General features: G+C 33.9%; 9 protein-coding genes across 9 annotated transcripts; 5 read left to right on the forward strand and 4 right to left on the reverse strand.

Moving 5' to 3' along the window:
- Positions 1-247: 247 nt before the first annotated feature.
- ASCRUDRAFT_8985 (kinase-like protein) lies at positions 248-958 on the forward strand (the record flags this gene model as incomplete). Its single annotated transcript, XM_020195039.1, has 1 exon — positions 248-958. The coding sequence occupies one exon, from the start codon at positions 248-250 to the stop codon at positions 956-958; it is 711 nt and encodes a 236-aa protein (XP_020046052.1).
- A 1,067-nt stretch (positions 959-2,025) lies between these two features.
- Positions 2,026-3,708, reverse strand: VAC8 (protein anchor VAC8; the record flags this gene model as incomplete). Its single annotated transcript, XM_020190713.1, has 1 exon — positions 2,026-3,708. One exon carries the CDS (start codon positions 3,706-3,708, stop codon positions 2,026-2,028), a length of 1,683 nt encoding a protein of 560 aa, XP_020046053.1.
- Positions 3,709-5,114: 1,406 nt separating this feature from the next.
- BET1 (Bet1p) lies at positions 5,115-5,399 on the forward strand (the record flags this gene model as incomplete). The annotated part of the gene is made up of 1 exon (XM_020189943.2): positions 5,115-5,399. A coding segment is annotated over one exon (285 nt), but the record flags the coding sequence as incomplete, so codon positions are not given.
- A 303-nt stretch (positions 5,400-5,702) lies between these two features.
- On the reverse strand, positions 5,703-7,916 carry EPS1 (protein disulfide isomerase EPS1; the record flags this gene model as incomplete). Its single annotated transcript, XM_020191908.1, has 1 exon — positions 5,703-7,916. One exon carries the CDS (start codon positions 7,914-7,916, stop codon positions 5,703-5,705), a length of 2,214 nt encoding a protein of 737 aa, XP_020046055.1.
- Positions 7,917-8,232: 316 nt separating this feature from the next.
- ASCRUDRAFT_76725 (flavoprotein WrbA) lies at positions 8,233-9,490 on the forward strand. Its single transcript, XM_020193592.1, has 2 exons — positions 8,233-8,434; positions 8,515-9,490. Exons 1-2 carry the CDS (start codon positions 8,420-8,422, stop codon positions 9,253-9,255), a joined length of 756 nt encoding a protein of 251 aa, XP_020046056.1. The 5' UTR covers positions 8,233-8,419; the 3' UTR covers positions 9,256-9,490.
- Positions 9,491-9,714: 224 nt separating this feature from the next.
- Positions 9,715-11,444, forward strand: ASCRUDRAFT_76726 (uncharacterized protein). The gene has a single exon (XM_020193593.1). It carries the CDS (start codon positions 9,801-9,803, stop codon positions 11,301-11,303), a length of 1,503 nt encoding a protein of 500 aa, XP_020046057.1. The 5' UTR covers positions 9,715-9,800; the 3' UTR covers positions 11,304-11,444.
- ASCRUDRAFT_76727 (mitochondrial distribution and morphology protein) lies at positions 11,145-13,414 on the reverse strand. The gene has a single exon (XM_020193594.1). It carries the CDS (start codon positions 13,278-13,280, stop codon positions 11,523-11,525), a length of 1,758 nt encoding a protein of 585 aa, XP_020046058.1. The 5' UTR covers positions 13,281-13,414; the 3' UTR covers positions 11,145-11,522.
- A 1,194-nt stretch (positions 13,415-14,608) lies between these two features.
- ASCRUDRAFT_19952 (uncharacterized protein) lies at positions 14,609-15,382 on the forward strand (the record flags this gene model as incomplete). Its single annotated transcript, XM_020189612.1, has 1 exon — positions 14,609-15,382. A coding segment is annotated over one exon (774 nt), but the record flags the coding sequence as incomplete, so codon positions are not given.
- Positions 15,383-16,340: 958 nt separating this feature from the next.
- RIA1 (GTPase RIA1) lies at positions 16,341-19,520 on the reverse strand (the record flags this gene model as incomplete). The annotated part of the gene is made up of 2 exons (XM_020194642.1): positions 16,341-16,832; positions 16,956-19,520. The coding sequence occupies 2 exons, from the start codon at positions 19,518-19,520 to the stop codon at positions 16,341-16,343; spliced, it is 3,057 nt and encodes a 1,018-aa protein (XP_020046060.1).
- Positions 19,521-19,529: the final 9 nt, after the last annotated feature.

Below are 19,529 nucleotides of genomic sequence, written 5' to 3' on the forward strand. Positions count from 1 at the left end.
CCAACTACAACGCTCCAACGATATTTTCGGTTACAGGTTTGAATCAAGTAGACCGGCACACGTGACATCAAGTTTGTCTTTGGCCGAAACAAACCCTGTGCTTACAAACCCTAATTTACCGCCACTGTGGTTTTGGAGGGAACTGCATCTTTCGTATCAATGTGATGATTTCCTGTATAAGTACACAAATTGCTTCACTCTATTTCTTGCCTGTTTTCTTGGAAACAAGAAAGTAGAAGAAACTGCCATGAAGGATATAAAAATTGTTGGTGACAGAGTAATTAAATGCACTTCTCTCCAAGAAGCACGTAATTTAGAATACGTGCAAAACAAAGTATCTTGTCCCAAGATCTATGACTATTACACAAAGAACTCCAAGTTCTACATTGAAATGGAGTATATTCCTGGAAAGACGTTGTGTGATATATGGCCAGAATTGAGTGAAGAGCAGAAACAGATTGTTACAGATAATATTCTAAATGAGTTGAATAAACTAAGAAAAGAAACATTAAACGAAATATGTGGAATAAATAATACTGTTATTGACGACCCATTGTTTGAACAAATGAGATTTAAATCGGAAAAAGAGCTAAACAAACATATCTCGTCAATGGTTCAAACCAGCAAAAGGTCAAATAGATTGATATATGAGGTTTTGCCTACTGACAGCAAAATCTGTCTTTCTCATGGAGAATTGAGCTATAACAATATTATCGTAAGAGAGAATTTAGCTGTGGTATTCATCAATTGGCACTGTATGGGTTTTCTACCTGAGTACTGGGATTTGATGAAAGCTTTCATCTACAATTCCAGTAATGATGAAGTTTCTGCACGTCTTGTATTTCAAGACCATGTTGATAAGAATGCCATAATGACTTTTAGTTATGTTTTGGATTTAGTGATGCTTTCAAGTTCAATGTATAGTGGAGAAGTAGTGAATGAGCTGGTGAATAGCTAAGGATATTATCAGTTTATATCTATATTTTTTTTTAGGTTATAGGATATGTTTCGTTTTTTGCTGCCTCTCATTTTTTTATTCATTCAACAACAAAGGTTACAGAAGGGGAAGTCTCTAATCAAAGAATTATGAAAATCATCATTCTATCCACAGTAGGAATTTAACAATATAAAATCTCAGTGAAATCTAGTTATATTCACGCATAAAACAACAATATGTTTGTACTTAAAGTGAAATTCAGTTAACAATTTATGATCAAAACCATCGACAATTAAAACATATTGACTAACTTCTTGCAAATTTATATTAGAATAAACAATCTTTCATATTTTTAACAACAAATTTGAGATAGTAAACCGGTCCTATAATCTAAAATCAAAAACATTTATAGAAGAAATAGGTTTATTGAACAAGTCTAAAATTTCATTGCCGCAGTAGATAGAAAGAGCTGAAACAAATGAAACGTAGTAGATTAATAGATGTTCAATAAAATTGAGCTTAATAGGATTGATCAGAACAAAACACAAAGGATCGTTCTGGCAAAAATACAATTAATATACTAGAATATTCAATTCAAAGAAGTGCCAAAAACGATAACTAATAAAAATACAAGTAGCCTTAAAAGGTTTTAATTAGTGATTTCCATTACCAATATACTATGCAAAAACTTTTCTAAGAGGCGGTTGTTTGCGAAGTCAGGCATAGTAGTTTTCATTTGTAAAAGTAATGATTAATTAATGAGTGAATAAAAAAGATAAGATTAAAATCAATTTGATAATGTAAAGAAAAAAGAAGTACTCCAAAACAAATAAAAACAATATACGGTGGAAATAAAAACTAAAGAAACAACGGCAATTGAATTTAAAAGAAAACCTAAATAAAATCAAATTAACGCTATATTACTAGTCGTAGCCTATAAATTATAAGCTATTCATTAAAGTCTAGCTTCATAAGTAATAATTATAATATGATGATGCTAACAAAGTTAAGCATTGATGATAGAAATTTGATAGTATTGGAAAATTTAAAACAATCAAAATATTAAAGATATCTAGGATACTAGAATACTAGGATATTGATTGTAAAATTTGCTCTGTTAAATGATAAACATCGTATCTAGAATCATCAGGTTGTATGTGAGCCATACCACTCATTTCTTTGGTTTTTTCATTTGATAGCAATTCACTTGTACTAAAATTCAAAGCTTTAACACCATCCATTATCTTGCCATTGGTTTTAATTAATCTATGAATTTCTGGGTCACCACTCTCTAATAATTGTAATAAAGTCCATAAGGCAATGTGTTCAAAAGTATTATTTTCGGATATTAAAAATCTTATTAAAAACCCTGAAATACCGTCGTTTGGCTGATGCCAATCCTTTATGATATAACTATAATCAGGAATTCTTGAGCATAAATTAGCTAAAGCTGCAGCGGAATTTCCACGAACCTCATCATAGTTGGAAAAAGTTAGAGGAATTAAGACATCAACCAAGTTTAAGTCTAATAATTTTTGTTTTAAATCATCAGCCAATGCTAATATAGCAAAACAAGCAGATATTTCGCTTAAAACAGAACCTTGAGTTTGTAGGACCAAATTCTTACATTTTTGAACTGCACCTGCTTCCAATAAAGCACTTCTATTTTTTTCACTTGAAGCAGCTAGGTTTCTTAGAGTTGAGACCGAATGACACTGAATTTCTTCGGAACCTTTATAGTCCAATAGATCAACTAAGGGCTTTAAGAAACCGGCGTCAATAATTAGGGCTTCATTCATGGGATGTATTGAGATATTTCGAATACAAGCAACAGCAGCTAATATTAAAGGTTGTTGGGTTGATTTTAGTAGAGTAACTAGATGAGGTAAGCCACCAGCTCTGACTATCTCCAATTGATAGGAAGGGTCGGATGCTAAGTTTCTTAAAGCCAAAGTAGCTTGACATTGAACCCTTGAAGAAGGAGAGTCCATTAATTCAACTAGTTGGGAGACCAATCTTGATTCTGTTTGGAATAATTTTTTTCTATTAATCTCATCGACGGCAATATTTGATAATGCGGTTGTGCAGTAGTATTGAACATCTTGGTCAGTTGAGGATAGTAAAGAAACTAAGACAGGTACAGCACCGGCGTTAACCAATTCTTTTCTATTCTCCAAAGAGTGGGTCATGTTCAATAAAGCACCAGTAGCATTTCTTTGAACTCTTAAATCTTTGTTTTTGGCCAATCTTGTGAGAGGGACTAAAGCGCCAGATTTGGCGATTTTAGCTTTATTGTCATCTTGGGTGGCCAAGTTAGTGATACAACCAACAGCGTTGCATTGGACCTCAGTGTTTTGAGATTCCATTTGTCTAATTAAAGGATCTAAACCTCCCATTTGAACGATTAGGACTTTATTATCATTGTTGACGGCCAAGTTGCCGAGAGCAGCACAGGCAGCTCTTTGGACTTCAGGATCGGAGCTTTGTAGTAAAAGTAATATTGGGTCAAAGACTTCTTTGCCAACAGCCTTGACATCTTTTTCAGTTATTTCAGCAAAGGCCAAAGCAGCAGATCTTTGTAGGTCTAAGTTATCAGAATAAACTAGAGTGCTCAAAGCTCTTAAAGGGCCAGGACCAAAAAAATCGATTTCAGTTCTATTTTCTAAGTATCTTAGCAATTCTGTTATAGCTTCTCTTTCGTTTTCGGCCAATAGAGGTTGATTTTCGTCAGAACGATCATCAGAATTTAAACAACTACAGCAAGAGCCCATTGGTAGAATGTATTAAGAGGCTGATTAGAGGTTAATAATTCAAGAGTAAGAACGTGGAATTGAAAGATGGCAAATAGGAAATTGGGATTAAGGGTTACGAATTGAAGATTGCGAATAAGATATTAGGAATTAGGGATTAAGGGTTAAGGATTGAGGATTAAGGATTACGTAGGAAAAATAAGGGATATAAATATGATTGATGATTGATTGAGTTTTAAAACAGAAATTGAATATTTTGTGTTTGGTATTTGGTATTTTGTAATTGGTGATTGGTGATTATGGTTTATTATTTGTTGTTTGTTACTCGGAGAACTAAAGGATTAACTGGCTAGACAATTGGTAGAAGAGAAGATTGAGTGGTAGAACGATTCTTTGAAGGATCAAGTGATTAACTGAAAAGATAAAGAACCAACAAGATCAACAGCTGGACAATTAATTAAGTGATTAGATAATTCTAAGATGAGTATTAAAAAATACTTGTAAGTAAAAACAAAGATAAGATAAAAAAATTTTCTTCAAAGAAATAGAAAAAGACAAAAAAGCAGTAAAAGATTGTATGGATAAGAGTGATATCAAAGGGTAATCAATCTAAAAGCAAAAATTTTCGTTTTCGTTTTGCTAGAATGATGTAGATGGGGGATTGCTTGGATTTGTTGCAAAGGATAGATGGATAACGCTAGATGGAAATATCAAACAACTAAGAAACAAAACCTCAGGAATTCGAATTAAAAATTAAGAGAAACAGTAAGAGTGAGTAGCAAGTTGATTAGTTGGTAGACAGCGATAGAGCGATAGAATATTAGGATATAGGGAGTCTGGTTTTGGCCAGAGAATTTTACACAATTAACGTTTGAATGCTGGAGAGCAGAACCATCCGCCACCAAGGGCGCGTGACGCGGCGGGAGCAGGGACGGCCCGCCGCGGTGGAAGCTGCAGCAGACCCAGCGGCGTGGTCAGATCCAGCAGCACGGGTGCAGGGCCTTCAAAGCCGGGCTCCGTCGGACCGGGCGCAGGACGCGGGCAACGACCAGCTGTCTTCAACAGAAACGGCTTTTGCTTCTTCCTCTGAACTGCCTCTGCTTCTTTTGCTTCTTCTTCTTTCTCATCATCTCCTTGTTCCTTTCACCATGAGCTCCGGAAGATACTCCACGCAAGTTCACCAGAGAGAGAGAACAAACTTATTTGCAGAAACTCCCTCTCGAATCACCTCCCCCTTCAATTCTTCCACCTCCAGGATATCTACTCCATTCGACGATTTGAATTCTTCAACTATTAATAATAACAATAGCACCATCCTCAATAATACTTACAATAATAATGTATACAATGGTAATATCGCTCAGAGATCTAATCTTTTCTCAAGTTTTGCCAATTCCACCCCAAATTTGTTCAATACTAATGCTGCAAATGAATCTCTCTTATCCCAGTTAGAGGCCCAAAATGACGAAACAATAGATGTCATGACCGACAAAGTTAAATTATTGAAAAACTTGACAATCAAAATGGGCACTGAAATCAAATCAGCTAATCTTAATAGTCTATCAGATACCTTTGACAAGACCTCTTCTTCCTTGAAAAGAAACTTTAATAATTTACTTATTGTATCTAAAAACGCTGGTATATCCTGGAAATCTTGGTTAATCTTTTTTATCTTGGTGTTTGGTTTTTTCTTCTGGGTATGGATCTTTTAAATTTGTGCTTTAAAACTAATCTTTTATTATTTATTTTTTACCTTTTATTTTTTTACTTGTATTTTTTTATTTTCCATTTATCTATAACTATTTCTCATTATATAATCATTTAATTCATTCCACTTCACTTCATTTCATTTCAATTCAATTCAGTTCAAGTTGTTTTATTTTATTTTATTTTATATTTATTACTCTTATCTCTATTTTTTCCTATACTATAATATACTTTTTATTCAATTTACTCAATTTCATTTAATTCACATCATTCCATTTTATCTCTTTCTCTTACTCTTACTCTTACTCTTACTCGAACTTGCTTCCATCATTTCCACTCACATTTATATTCCCTATTATTCCTAACCCAGGATTCTTTTGATGGATCCTCTTCAATCTTAAATACTTGTTGTACTTTTTGATCCCATTTATAACAAAATATACTGCTAAAATCAATACCAAATATCCAATTACCCCATACTGATGAACAAAATCCATAAATCGAAAATATCTATTGAATGGACTGTCAATCAAATTCTTACTAATTTTACTAATATCTTTATTTAATCTTGGAAATGTTAAAAACAACATCGTATTTCTTATCCTCCACGGCTCATTTTTCAACTCATCATTTAAATAATCTTTATCATAGTAATAATTCCCATTTTTCTCAATAATTATTACATCGTTCTCCTTATAATCCTCCATCTTTTTATTATTATCAAACCCTAAATCCTCAATCAATTTCAAATTTTCCTTTTTATTTATATCAATAAATCCAAATATACCTTGTCCTCTATTTGAATGTTCAACCATTTCGGAACTCTTATGAATAACATCTGATGAAGTCTTTTTGGAATTTGTTTTCATTTCTTCAATTTCTTGATTTTTTTTCTCTCGATTCTCAATCAACTCTTTATAAAGCTCAGACTTTCTATGATACTCAAAATCATGATAACCTAACGATAAATTGTATATATTATTTATTGTGCTTTCTTTATTGGTAGAATCAATAAACGATAAAATAATCTTATCCACATCTTTATTCTTATTATTCCTTACAATTTGTTTCCAATTTTTACTACTGATCTCATTGAGAATAGGTAGTGAATTTCTTCTCATCCAGCCTAACACTAAATCATAATCTCTGATATCTCTAGGATGAAAATTTTGAAATGTTGACGAGATTAATGAGTTGTCTTTGAAACATAAAAACGTGGGATATGATGTCGTGGTTTCACTTATAAATCTTTCATTATTAAAACTCTCAATGGGTTCACTTTTATTGTAATTTATATATTTCAATAAATTATTCCCCTGTCTTTCTTGTAGCTTGATAAAACTACCATCATCTGAAGTAAAAATGTAAACATCTGGCAAACTCATTATGGGCTCCAAAAGAAAATCTAAAATTTCAAAATCTTCTGGTGTAACAGTCTCTGGGTTGTAATAAAATACAAAACTAATTTTATTTGAGTTTCTCTCAAACGGTAATAAGTTATAATCATCAATTGGTTTGTTCTCTAAAGTTGAAACTAAATTCATTTTTTTGGATAATATCCTGGGGTTTACCTTTTCAAACTTCATATTTTGCAATAGTCTTTTAGTAAAATTGACAATTCTTGATTTAGTCTTGAGTCCTGTGAATTTTATTCTATTGCCGTTTTGTTTTGGTAAAATCATCATGACCTTTGGAGCAACATTTTTAAAACCGGAGTTGATTGTGGCTAGTTTGTCGTAGCCTAATTTTTTACAAATTTGTTGATTAGAATGACAATTAAAATGATAAGTCTCAGTTGATAACTGATTTGATATCAAGTTCCATGTAGACTGAAATTCTAAGCAGGAAGGGCATGATTTTAAATCAAATGAATCCTCGTTTGAGTTATTTAGATCACTAAATTTGTCATCGGTTGAAGGCCAAAATGAAACCAAGACAGATGAATTTTGAGGATGATCACCATTAAGAAATTGCAAGAATTTTCCAGATGGCAATAACTGGCTCCTTGAGGGGAAGTGTAATTCATCAAGATTTCCGTATTCAAAAGCAAGATCTCTCATAAAATTTATAAAATCCTCAGGGTTTCTGCTTAGAGATTTGGGATAAGAAAGTAATAAGTCTCCCCCATTTTTGTCCTTATTTGAAACATAAACTCGTAGATTGGGGTAAAATTTGATCGATTCTTGTTCACATAAATCGCCATTTTCAGCACAATTCACCTGGTTCATTTGAACATTCAAAGTCTTGCTTTGTTCCAAAAACTGTTGATACGTTTCTTCCCAAATGGGGGCCAAATGTTGGCAATGACCACAATAAGGTGAATAAAACTCAACAAAATGTATTCCCTGAGCCATCTCAGAATTAAAATTCTTCATGGTCAATGAGGGCGGCAATATATCCAGCTCTAGTTTCTTATCGTGTGAAGGAGGAGCAGCATCAGTATAAACAGCAAATGGATATAGAAGCAAGTAGACTAGGCAGAGGACCACGAGATCCAAGCGACACACTCTGGAGAGATCCATTGTTGAGATATGGCTAGCATATAGTACGAGATCTAGGATACTTGGTTGTTGGAATCAGATAAGACCCAGAGGATGCAGAGGAAGATGCAAACGCAGGGCTGCTGATTCTTCAGCCACCCACATCTTTGGCGTCAGCATTTGCGGTCCCGCGTTCAAAACCCCGCGAGACCCTGCAGAGCACAGGCTGTACCGCAGCTGTCTTGAGCGGCCCGCAGCAGGACCGCTCTTATGTAAAAATTATTAATCCTTCTGCATTACACATTATTAATAATAGATCTCTTAGTAATCCGGAACTGGGATATTGGGCATGCAAAACCTTTTCTATCCAGCTATTTACATCCTTATTGACCAACCGATGAAAATCAATATAAAACCAGCTCAGCGCCGTTGTTCATATCTTCTCGAACTTCAATTGATTTTCCAATTGTTTTCTTCGATATTGTCTCTTGCATATATCCTTTACTTATCTTTCACCCAACTTACTTTATCGGTTTCAACTAGAAATGTCAAAGGTTGCTGTATGTTTTTTGTTTACTTTGTCTAATCTGTTTTTTGTAATAACTACTCGAAATTGGTTGCTAACATTGTTTGTTGGTAGATTCTTGCTTACTCCATGTATGGTCATATCTTTACATTGGCTGATTCTCTCAAAAAAGGTGTTGAATCTGCTGGTGGAACTGCTGACATTTATCAACTTCCAGAGACTTTGTCCGAAGAAACTCTACAGTTGTTACATGCCCCTGAAAAGCCATTTGATATTCCAATTGCTACTCTAGAAACTTTACAATCTTACGACTCTTTCTTATTCGGTATTCCAACAAGATTTGGCAATGTTCCTGCCCAATGGAAAAGCTTTTGGGATTCAACTGGTGCTTTATGGGCTAACGGTGCTCTTCATGGTAAAACTGTCGGCTTTTTTGTTTCGACTGGTACTCCAAATGGTGGTCAAGAAACCACTGTCAGAAACAGTATTTCAATGGTTGCTCATCATGGTATGATTTACATTCCTTTGGGCTATAAAGGTGTTATGCCTCAGCTATCGAATTTGGATGAAGTTCATGGTGGCTCTCCCTGGGGTGCAGGAACTTTAGCTGGAGCTGATGGTTCAAGAAAACCTTCAGAGCTAGAATTGAAAGTCGCCTTTATTCAAGGTTTAGAGTTTTATAATACTTCTAAAAAATTTATATCCATTCCAGATTCTGTCAAAGTTTCTTCTTCCAATACTCCATCTTCTGTTCCTCCATCTCAATCAAACTCAATAAAACCTGATGCCGCGGTTAGCCCTGAAAAGAAATTGTCCAAAAGAGAGAGAATTCGTCGTCTTTGTGTCATAATGTGATTTGCTTTAACTGTAATTATTTTGTTGTTATTCTATTCCATTAGTATTCTATTTTATTATCACTCCTTTTCTTTGTTTTCCCTGAGTTTTATCTATATTTATCTCCAATTTTTACTTAATTGATCTTTTTGCTTTATTTTGATTGCACTTTTTTACTTTTGTTTTCTTTCTTTTTTTTTCAGGTTTTAATTAAACTATTAAATCTCCAATAATAAATAATTTAGACTCTTAATATCTTCCCGACAATTTATCTTTTGCAATAACCACTTTAAAATCTAGATCGAAACACAGTGCCTTCAAAAGCATGATCTGAAGATATTTTGCACCGACTCACACACATGCTTCAGAAAAAATTATTATTTTTTCACATCACATGTACTGAAATTTTTCAATTTTTTTTTCTGAAAGAAAAAATATTTAATTTTTTTCAGATTTTTTTTCATATATTTCATATATCAAAAAGAATCTTAGGCAAAAAAAAGAAAATTAATCAGATTATCTCAAACAATTCTAAATACAATATTCCCAACTCACATTATTCTGCAATGGCAATCAAACAAAAGATTAGTAAATCCAAAAAGGTGTCTTCCAAAAAGAAGGAAAAGCAAGAAAGTAGTGAATCCGAATCCGAATCTGATTCTGATTCTGATTCTTCAACTTCTTCTGATAGTGAAAGTGAACATGAAGTCGCGCTGAAGAAACAAAATGATTCCAAATTTAAAGCATCATTAATTACAAAATCTTCAAATAAAGACAGTGAAAGTGATTCAAGTTCTGACGGCAGCAGTGACGATGACAGCGACAGCGACAGCGATGGTGATAGCGATAATGCTAATGTTGGTCAAACTGTTTCAAAAGCTCAGCTCTCAAAAAATTCTACAAAAAGCAACATAAAAAAGATTAAATCTGACGAAAAAACAAACAAAGACAAAAGCACTGATAATGAAAGTGAAAGTGAAAGTGAAAGTGAAAGTGAAAGTGAAAGTGAAAGTGATAGTGATAGTGATAGTGATAGTGATTCAGATGCAAAGACTGTTAGCAAAAAGGAAACATTAAAAGAATCTTCAAAAAAAGAGGCTTCAAAGACAGTAAATGATTCCGATTCAAGTTCATCAGATTCCAATTCTGATTCTGATTCTGATTCCGATTCAGAATCGAAATCAAAACCAAAATCGAAATCGAAACCTAAAACCAAAACTAAATCAAATTCTTCAAGTTCATCAGATTCTGATTCTGATTCTGATTCTAATTCTGATTCTGATTCTGATTCTGATTCTGATTCTGATTCTGATTCTGATTCTGATTCGGAAAGTCAATCACAGGAAGATGAAAAAGAACCAATTAAAGAAGTCGACACATTTAAAAAAAAGAGTGCAGCCGATGCCCTTAACGATAATTCTTTCAAAAAGAGAAGTGCTGTTGATTCATTCAATAATAATGCTCAAAAAAAATTCAAATCTGATTCATCTTTTAATGACAATGCTGGGGCCTCTTCGACTTTATTTGTTGGAAGATTATCTTGGAATGTTGATAGTGATTGGTTGAAAAGGGAGTTTGAAGGTGCTGGCGGTGTCGTATCTGCTCGAGTTATATCAGACCAAGCTACTGGAAAATCGCGTGGATATGGTTATGTTGATTTTTCTTCTCCAGAAGATGCTCAAAAGGCTTTAAAAGAATTGCAAGGTAAAGATGTTGACGGAAGACCAATAAACTTGGATTTGGCTAAGGCCAAACCAGCCCAGGCACCAAGAACTCAAAATAGAGCCAATTCTTATGGCGACAAAAGATCACCTCCTTCAGACACTCTTTTTGTTGGTAATTTATCATTCAGATCTACACAAGATTCAATATGGAATAAGTTTGCTGAAGTTGCTGAAGTTGTGGGTGTTCGTATTCCAACTGATAGAGAAACTGAAAAACCAAAGGGTTTTGGTTATGTTCAATTCAAATCGATTGATGATGCCAAAAATGCTTTAGAAAAACTTAATGGAGAGTATATCGATGGAAGAGCTGTGAGATTAGACTTCAGTGCTCCCCGTCAAAGATAAGTAGCTTGTACAATTAGTAGGTAGATCATATTTTTGTTTGAGATTTGTTTTATACTTATAGTAGTGTTAATTTACATTTTTTTTTTCATTTTTTTTTGATTTAAATTTCTTGACACTATACATATGAAATAAAAAATATAACATTTACAATACAAAATGCAAAATGCAAAATGCAAAATGCAAAATGCAGTGGCAAAAACCAGAGATTAGTAGTGCAGTTTATACGGCGATTGTCATTAGCACAAGTTGAACAAATTTCTGAAGACTCCAGTAACCAACTTTTTTCAAACGTCTAATTTTTGAATTTTCGTCCACGACATAATCTACAAATGCATCATAGACTTTTGTTGAAATATCGTCCATCAACAAGCAATCATAGATAGTCCAACTTCCATCAAAATCATGCATATCCTTAACAATTCTGCATTTGATTGGAATATAAGTATTTCTAGAGTTAATATATCCAACAATTGGAGCAATCAAGGCGTAATTAACATAGGATAGTTCAGGCGTTGAAAATGGGATTTGTGCTTTGACATTGTTTAGTTTGATTTTCAAATCTAACACAAAATATTCATTCAAGTTTTTTGAGATTTCCTTTTCTTTTTCTTTTATTTTAGTTGAAATGTGGTCCGAGTTTAAATAAGGATTCAGCAATTTATTTTTTGATAAATTTTTAAATTCTTCTTCTAGTTTAAAATTGGAAGTTTCAGTATTGTATTTGTTCAAGTAATCAGTTTTGCTATAGTATATTCTTTTAGCTTCATTAGAGATATTTTCAGCTAAATTTGATATAAATTCTGTTAAGTTTATGGTATTTTCATTCGGTATAATGACATCACCTATCATATCAACTTTACCACTACTTATCCAACCAAAGGGACCTTCCAAGCCAGTGTTTAGATGATCGACATTTAATCCGTCAACTCTTAACCTGGTTATTAAATTTTTTGAATTAGAGTTATATCTAGTATAGATACTGAATAGTGAGTTATCGTATGAGCCATTGATGTTCCTTGCATTTAAAAAATCATAGAAAAACCAATTTTGACGCAATTTGTTCAAGTTGCAATTATAAATTGAGATGTTAAAGGGTCTGAAGTTATCGGGTTGTAACAATTTAATCAATAGATCTTCCATCACAAAATTTTCAATTTCAAAGTCTCCTGGACTTTTGATGTTTTTATAGTTTCTGGGATCATCATTTGGTTCCCAATTAACATGGGTTCTATCAACAGTACCTCTAATACATTTCATGTGTAAGGTTTTAATTAAGCCTCTAGAATTGAACCATTTGATTAAAGATATAGACATTTTGATTTCTTTGATATCAAGATCATATTGAGTGTAGTTGCCATCATCATTAAGATAGTCTTTGGGTCGTTTAGAAATAAAACAGTTTTGAAATGTAAAAGAGTTTGGACCGGGAATAAATACAGCTTTCTCAAGATTGATGACAAATTTTGAGTTTTCAGTCAAATAATTTGACAAATGAAAAGCTAGAAATCTCTGGCACTCGTCTTCGTACTTGTTATAAAGGAAAAAAGATAATGTTGCAGAAGATGTCAAGAAGAATAAAAACAACGACTTCCATCTTTTCTGAAAAATGTGAAATGGAGTTGTTGAACTGTATCCTTGATTGGAATTGGGGAGCTGATCGATAGCATCTTCAAGTAGGGTTGGTTTGGTAGAAAAAAACCTTTCTAATTGCAAGAGTGGAAATTTCTTTTGGAGGGATATGTCATCCTTTATCACCCAACAATTATGAAAATTATTTGTGGTTGATGTGGATCGAATTCTGTGAGTACTTTGGGATTTTGTGTGAAGATCCCCTACTGGCGTCTGTAATCTGCGATTAAGAGTTGATTTTTCGAGAAAAGAGCATCTCGGCCTATCAAAAAGCAAGAATCTTTGAGCAGACAGAAACAGGGATATCTTGCTCTTGTTTGTGCTAGAGGCCAAAAACAGCTTATACATTTGCAAAATGAAAGACCCAGCAAAAACCCATGAAATCGATCAAAAGAGAAGCAGCATCTGGTTTGCTAACCCCAGAGCCTTTGAACAAGAACAGAAAAGTTTCTTGATGGAGGTTCAAAGGGTTCGGATCTCTGAGATCCGTACTAATCATCCCGGATTGGTCAGTGCTGACTAATCCACAAAAAGCCGACGCACCCTCCTGCAGCTTTAGGGACTTTGAAAAGATGATCTTAGGGGGAAAACCTAAAATCTGGGCTGGAGAGATTCCGGAGGGATTCCGTGCGCAGAGTTCGAAGGGCTGCAGGAGAAGAAGAGAAGTGAATCAGAACTGTGAGCCGGAGCTGGAGGTCGTGCTGAAGACTGATGAAGACTCCATGGGATCAACAATACAATGCTCAGACTACCGATTACGCTTCATTTCGTGTTCTGCCTAGTAGAAGCCTTCTCCACAAGTGTGGGAGTAAAATCATTTTCGTCAACAATTTTCTTTGATAGCCACTGGTTCATAAGTTATACATGTTATGCCATTACTGACCATGGCTTTGTTCCTACTATTTGATCAACATCACAATAACAGATTGGTAGCGAAACTCGTTAAGGAATTAGCACAAAAACCTTAGTAATTTAGAGTGAATAAGAGGTTGTTCTTAATACCAACAGATTTAGAAACTTGATTGTCGATCACAATATTGGAACGAGACTTTGCTATTGTTTTCTCAAGCGCCATCACTTTGATTGGAAGTGGACAGGAGTAAAGCTTTTAAACGGTCATGGTGTTCTTCAACAACAGTGATATAATGAAATGGCAAAGAAAAGAGATGATGCAAGCCCACAACTATGAAGATTGAAACAAATATAAATGATTTTCAACTTTTCAACGAAATGATTTCCTCCTCCGAACGATTAGATCATCCCGTTGGAAGAATCAAAAAGAAATCAACTTTTTACACAGGGTGCACTCAAAAGTTTATATTTCACCGATAAATACGGCTTAGGGTTGGTGATTGTTTTGATATTGAATAGTTCAATAGCTCAAATCGATCTGATTCAGACATCAGCTCTTCAGAAAACTCTCTTCGCTATGTACATATTTAAATGTGACATTTTTCCTTACTAATCTAATGTCTCTCCTTTGTTTAGATCTCTTTTATTTAGTATTGAAACACTTCACATCACACACCAATAACAGCTTGAGGCTTAATAATATTACCAGAATGAAGTATCTTCTCTCATTTATCTCCCTAATATCTCTATCTCTCTCTATTCCAGTCCCACTTCCAGTGGCCCAAATAACTCCACTGCCTTCATTGGAAAAAAGATCCGGAACAAATCAACAAGTTCTAGAAAACAAAGTATGGACCTCAAACAACGAAAGAATAACCCCAACCATTATTGATGGTGTAACAATATCTGCATCTCCTGTAACCAATTCTTTAACCCCCTGGATCTCTTTGGACTCTACTGGTATTCCCTACAAAATAACACCCACAACTGATGATGATGGTGAAACCGTTAGTGCCTCACCCACCCCAACTGAATCAGACTACCCTGATCCAACTGGTGTGCCTCCGGTTTTAAGATGTTTTGGTGATAGAGTCGCTAGTGAATTCGACTCAACACCTGGATATCCCTTTTGTACTGCAAGAAATGGCACTGAGCTATTAGTTGGCGAAACCTATTGGATCACCTGGGATCCTACTTACTGGGGCTCCACTGAAATCACAAAAGTTAGACTTTCAATCAATATCATAAGCCGTGGTAATAACGATGAAGAAGTCTTCATGAGTGACTATATTAATAACAACAATGGCTATTATCCTTTAGCAGTTGAAAGTAGCTTTGAAGGTTATGGCTTCCTTTTATTAACTCCCTTAACAACTTCTACCACTGAAGCTGAACATGTTGGTACTGTCAGTGGCCCTGTTGTCAGATTCATAACAAGCAAATCTCAAGCTGCAACCACCATTTCAAGACTTCCTTCTGATAATGGTTTAGAAAACAGCTCTAGTTCAGGAAACAAAAATTTAGCTAAGATCATTGCTCCCTCCGTTATCATTCCATTTATCATTATTGTTGGCGGTTTCGTTGTATTCTATATCTGGAGACAAAAAAAGAAGGCTGTTTTAGGCTCTAAATCCCAAAGAATGACAGACCCTAAAGCAAAGTCCGTCGAACTAGCTGAAAGTCCAAATACAAGTAACAGAAATACAATGGATTCTAGTTTCAGCAATAACAAAAATGTCGGATTCCATGACACTTCTTCTATCATAACTGCAACTACCCATGAAAGTGTTAATCCTTTTAGTGATAAGAATCGTCATTAATTTTTTTTTATATTTACATTTTCTTTGATTCACTTTATGTTTTTTGGTGAAAGATCAAAATTGGTTTAAGATGTTAAAATAAAATAGTTTTTATGGTTTTGTGTTGGGGAAACATTATATTTAGATATACCTCTTGTTTTAGTATTGTTAGTTCTTTCTTTTTTCTTTTTTCTTTATCAATTTATGCTCCTTTTCTTTTGCTTTGAGGATAAAGGTAATACCGTAGTCTCTCAATTAATGTGATTTGTATCTTGAAACAATACATTCAAGTTTCCATAGGAAAACAGTTTAAGTTTATTACTGTTTTTTATACTGATTGTTTAAATTTTATAATCTTTCATTTGGTCAAGCTCAACTTGAAAAAATTCTCAAATCTGTAATAATGATTGAAAATTTAATACTTAAAATAAAATAAAATAAAAATAAAATAAAATAAAATAAAAATAAAATAAAATAAAAATAAAATAAAATAAAATAAAATCATTAGTTTTGACTTCTAATTCCTTTCATACCACAAAAAACATTTTCACTATTGTAATCAAAATAACAAGACACCGCTACGGTTACATAAAAAAAATACTTAATCATTATACTGGTTCAGATACCTTTAAATCAAAATCAGATCACTAAATAATGGACTAATAAAATTCAATTATAGCTATGTTATAAAACAAAACATAAATTTACTTAATAAAAAGTTCCATCACCACCCTCCATGATTAAATTACAGCCATTACTAATCACGCTTCAAAGTTCTTTGTTTTTCAGAGTTTTTTATCACTTTCTCGTCCACAAAAAGACCCTTGGATCGTCTAATATCATTAACGTATTTTCTGGCTACGTTTTCTCGTTCTGCAAATTCCCCAAGTTCTTCAAGTTCTTCTTCTGTATTGGGAATCCAAAATGGATTTTCATCAATAGATTCAAAACCAGCAAAAACTAGCTGAGGATTAGCAGCTCCTGAAGTCTTCTTTCGGATTTCATCAGAAAAACCAAATGCCTCAATAACAGGAATTCTAGAATTGATTGTAAAAAATGGAGTTCCTTCTTTCATTTCTTCGGAAATAATATGTCCACGACATCTCTGGATGACACTATAAACTTTCCCGATTGCTTCTGGTGAGGTTTGAATTGTACTCTGATACATTGCTAACATTATTCTGGGAGACCAGTCCAAAAATCCATTTTTGATAGACTCTCTAGTGCCACGAATCAACTTACCCGAGATCTCCAGTGAAAGATTAATTTTAGCCATTGAACTTTCCGACGATTTCTTTTCAGATATTGCTTTGTTCACTTTATACTGTTTATCTCCCAATGATAAATTTTCCAAATCATCTGAAATTAGAACATCATTTGAATCTGATAGAGTTTCAAGAGAAAAAACAATCACTGCTATTCCTTGAACAGGCTCATCAGCAAGAGGTCCCAATAATGTACCTAGTTGGAAAGCACTTACTATACTGTCTTCATGTTCAAAAATATTCTTATTATTATTATTAGATTCCAGAAATAGCCTTTTAAAATTATTTCCTTTGGTAAAATCGAAACAAATATTTGGACCAACTCTTTTAGGACCAAACGAAACAATATTTTCAACATTAAGCACTTCTTCATCTTTCGTGTAATGATTTTCTTCAAACACTTCTTGAAGCATCTTCTGAAAATCTGATACCCGTTTAGATAATGCTTTTGCCCTGATATTCTTAGGATTTGTGAATTGTTCTATTAAAGCTTGATTCTCAATCAAAATTTTAGTCACTTCTTTATAAAGGGGCTGAACCTTGAAAACTAACTTAATATCACCTACAACCAATTTTGAAAACCCTCTTCCTAATGTTTCATTGATAGGAGGACTCATATCGTTTGCAAAGACAATAGTTTCTCTGTATGGAATTAATGGCTTTGAGACTTGAATTTCAATTCCAGCAAATCTTTCCTTCAAATCTTTTAAACATCTTTCTAAATGCAACTCGCCAGCAGTGGCTAATATAAGTTCACCATTATCTTCGACATATGTTTCAACACAAGGATCAGCTTCATTCAATAACTTTAAGCCATTTTCCAAATATTTCATTTGAGTTGGATCCACGGGCTCAATAGAAACTTTCACTATTGGAGAACTTTTGAAGATAGAAGCCATATTGATTCCTGTGATATTTGGAGAAATTAAAGTCCCATTTTTAAGCACTTTCCCTTCTAGGCCACCAATTCCACAAATATTGCCGGGGGGAATTTCCTGAACAGAGGCAAACTCCCTGCCCATTATTAAATAAAGACTGGAAATGGTAATTTTTGCAACATGTTCTGCTGGAACTGAGGGATCATATTTTGGACCGAGAGCTAGCAAGGAATCACCTACTTTCAATTTTCCACTAAACACTCTAGCGAAACCAATTAAATGTTCTGTGGGTAATACAACCGGCTTTTGAGTTTCTTCATCTTCATCTTCTTCGAATTCAAATTCAAATTCAAAGTCAGAAGTTTGTTTTGAAGTGAGATTGCTACTATCCAAATCATCACCATGCAAAAACAGAGCACTGGTTGCTTCCAAAGCATCTGCAGCCTTTTTTGCTTCTGAACGTGCTTTGCGACCTCTTTCTATTATATCATCCATATTAGGGGTGTATTTCTGTGCCAACTCTTCCTCTGGAATAGATAGCATTTTAGAAACATAACAACTTACGGGACTATCAGAAGCACAGTTTAAAATACCAGCTTTCAATTTTTCATCTATTAATTGGGCGGAAGGAGAATCTTCAATGAGGAAAGCAACTCTTTCCTTTTGAGAATCGATAGGAGAAGGAAGCTTTTGAATTACAGTAAGCAAAACCGATGAAGAAAGTGGTAGCCATTGAGCCATAATAATTTTTAGCAAATTTTTTGTATCTTTTGATTTCAAGTCTCTTGGAGAGATTTTGAGGTTCAAGACAGATATTATTTTTTCTAATTGAGCCATATTTTTCTCGACAATTGTATTTTGATAAACTTTATAGATATTGTCTAAAACAAAAGAAACAAATAAAGGTTTCAAATTTTTTCCTTTCAAACCCTTTGAAGTTAGAATCTTTTTTGATTTTGGAGAAAAGTAGTAATCACCCCAAAGAACTTTTTGTAGAGTGGATCTATTCATATGTAGTTTGCTTTCGTAGAATAGTGCAAATTGAGAAATGGTAAAGCCCCAGGAATCAATTGAGCTTGCAAAGACGACGTTATTTTTAATTGGATCAAAATATAGATCCTTGTCATCGTTTTCAACAAACTTTTGAGATTCATCTTCTTTTGTACTTAAATTTTTTTCCAATTTCTCTCTCCATAACAAATCGTCTTGCATTCGCTGACCAGCAAAAAAGGAGCCTAGCACAGCATTCACAGTTTCTATAATTTTTGAAAGATGAATATATGTTTCTTCAGGAGATAACCTTAGCTCAGTTATTAGTCGATCAATTTTATTTAAGACAAGAATCGGTTTTAAATTATCAATCCAGCATTGTCTCAAGACTCCTATTGTCTGAGAACAAACGCCTTCAACCACATCAACCAACACAACAGCCCCATCACATAATCTGGAAGCTACAGAAACTTCAGAAGAAAAATCTATATGGCCAGGAGAGTCAATCAAATTAATCAAGTGTTCATTTACTTTGGGGGAAGAGGAGCCCTCCACCTTTTGTAGGACTCTAAAGTATAGAGAAATTGAGGAGGATTCCATTGTTATACCTCTTGATTGTTCATCTGGTCTTGAATCGAGATAACGAACTTTTCCTGCCATTCTTTGAGAAATAATACCATTTGAAGCAAGCAAAGAATCAGACAAGGTTGTTTTTCCATGATCAACGTGGGCTAGGATGCAGATGTTTCTGATGCAAAAAGGATCATTTTGCAACCGAGTAATTGTATCAATACCAACCTTCATTTGCAATAG

Source organism: Ascoidea rubescens (genome assembly GCF_001661345.1).
Source record: "Ascoidea rubescens DSM 1968 unplaced genomic scaffold ASCRUscaffold_10, whole genome shotgun sequence".
NCBI classification, from domain to species: domain Eukaryota; kingdom Fungi; phylum Ascomycota; class Saccharomycetes; order Ascoideales; family Ascoideaceae; genus Ascoidea; species Ascoidea rubescens.

Coding starts and splice junctions, on each gene's coding strand:
- ASCRUDRAFT_76726 (XM_020193593.1), top strand. CDS start 9,801: ATGGCAATCAAACAAAAGATTAGTAAATCCAAAAAGGTGTCTTCCAAA.
- ASCRUDRAFT_76727 (XM_020193594.1), bottom strand. CDS start 13,280: ATGTATAAGCTGTTTTTGGCCTCTAGCACAAACAAGAGCAAGATATCC.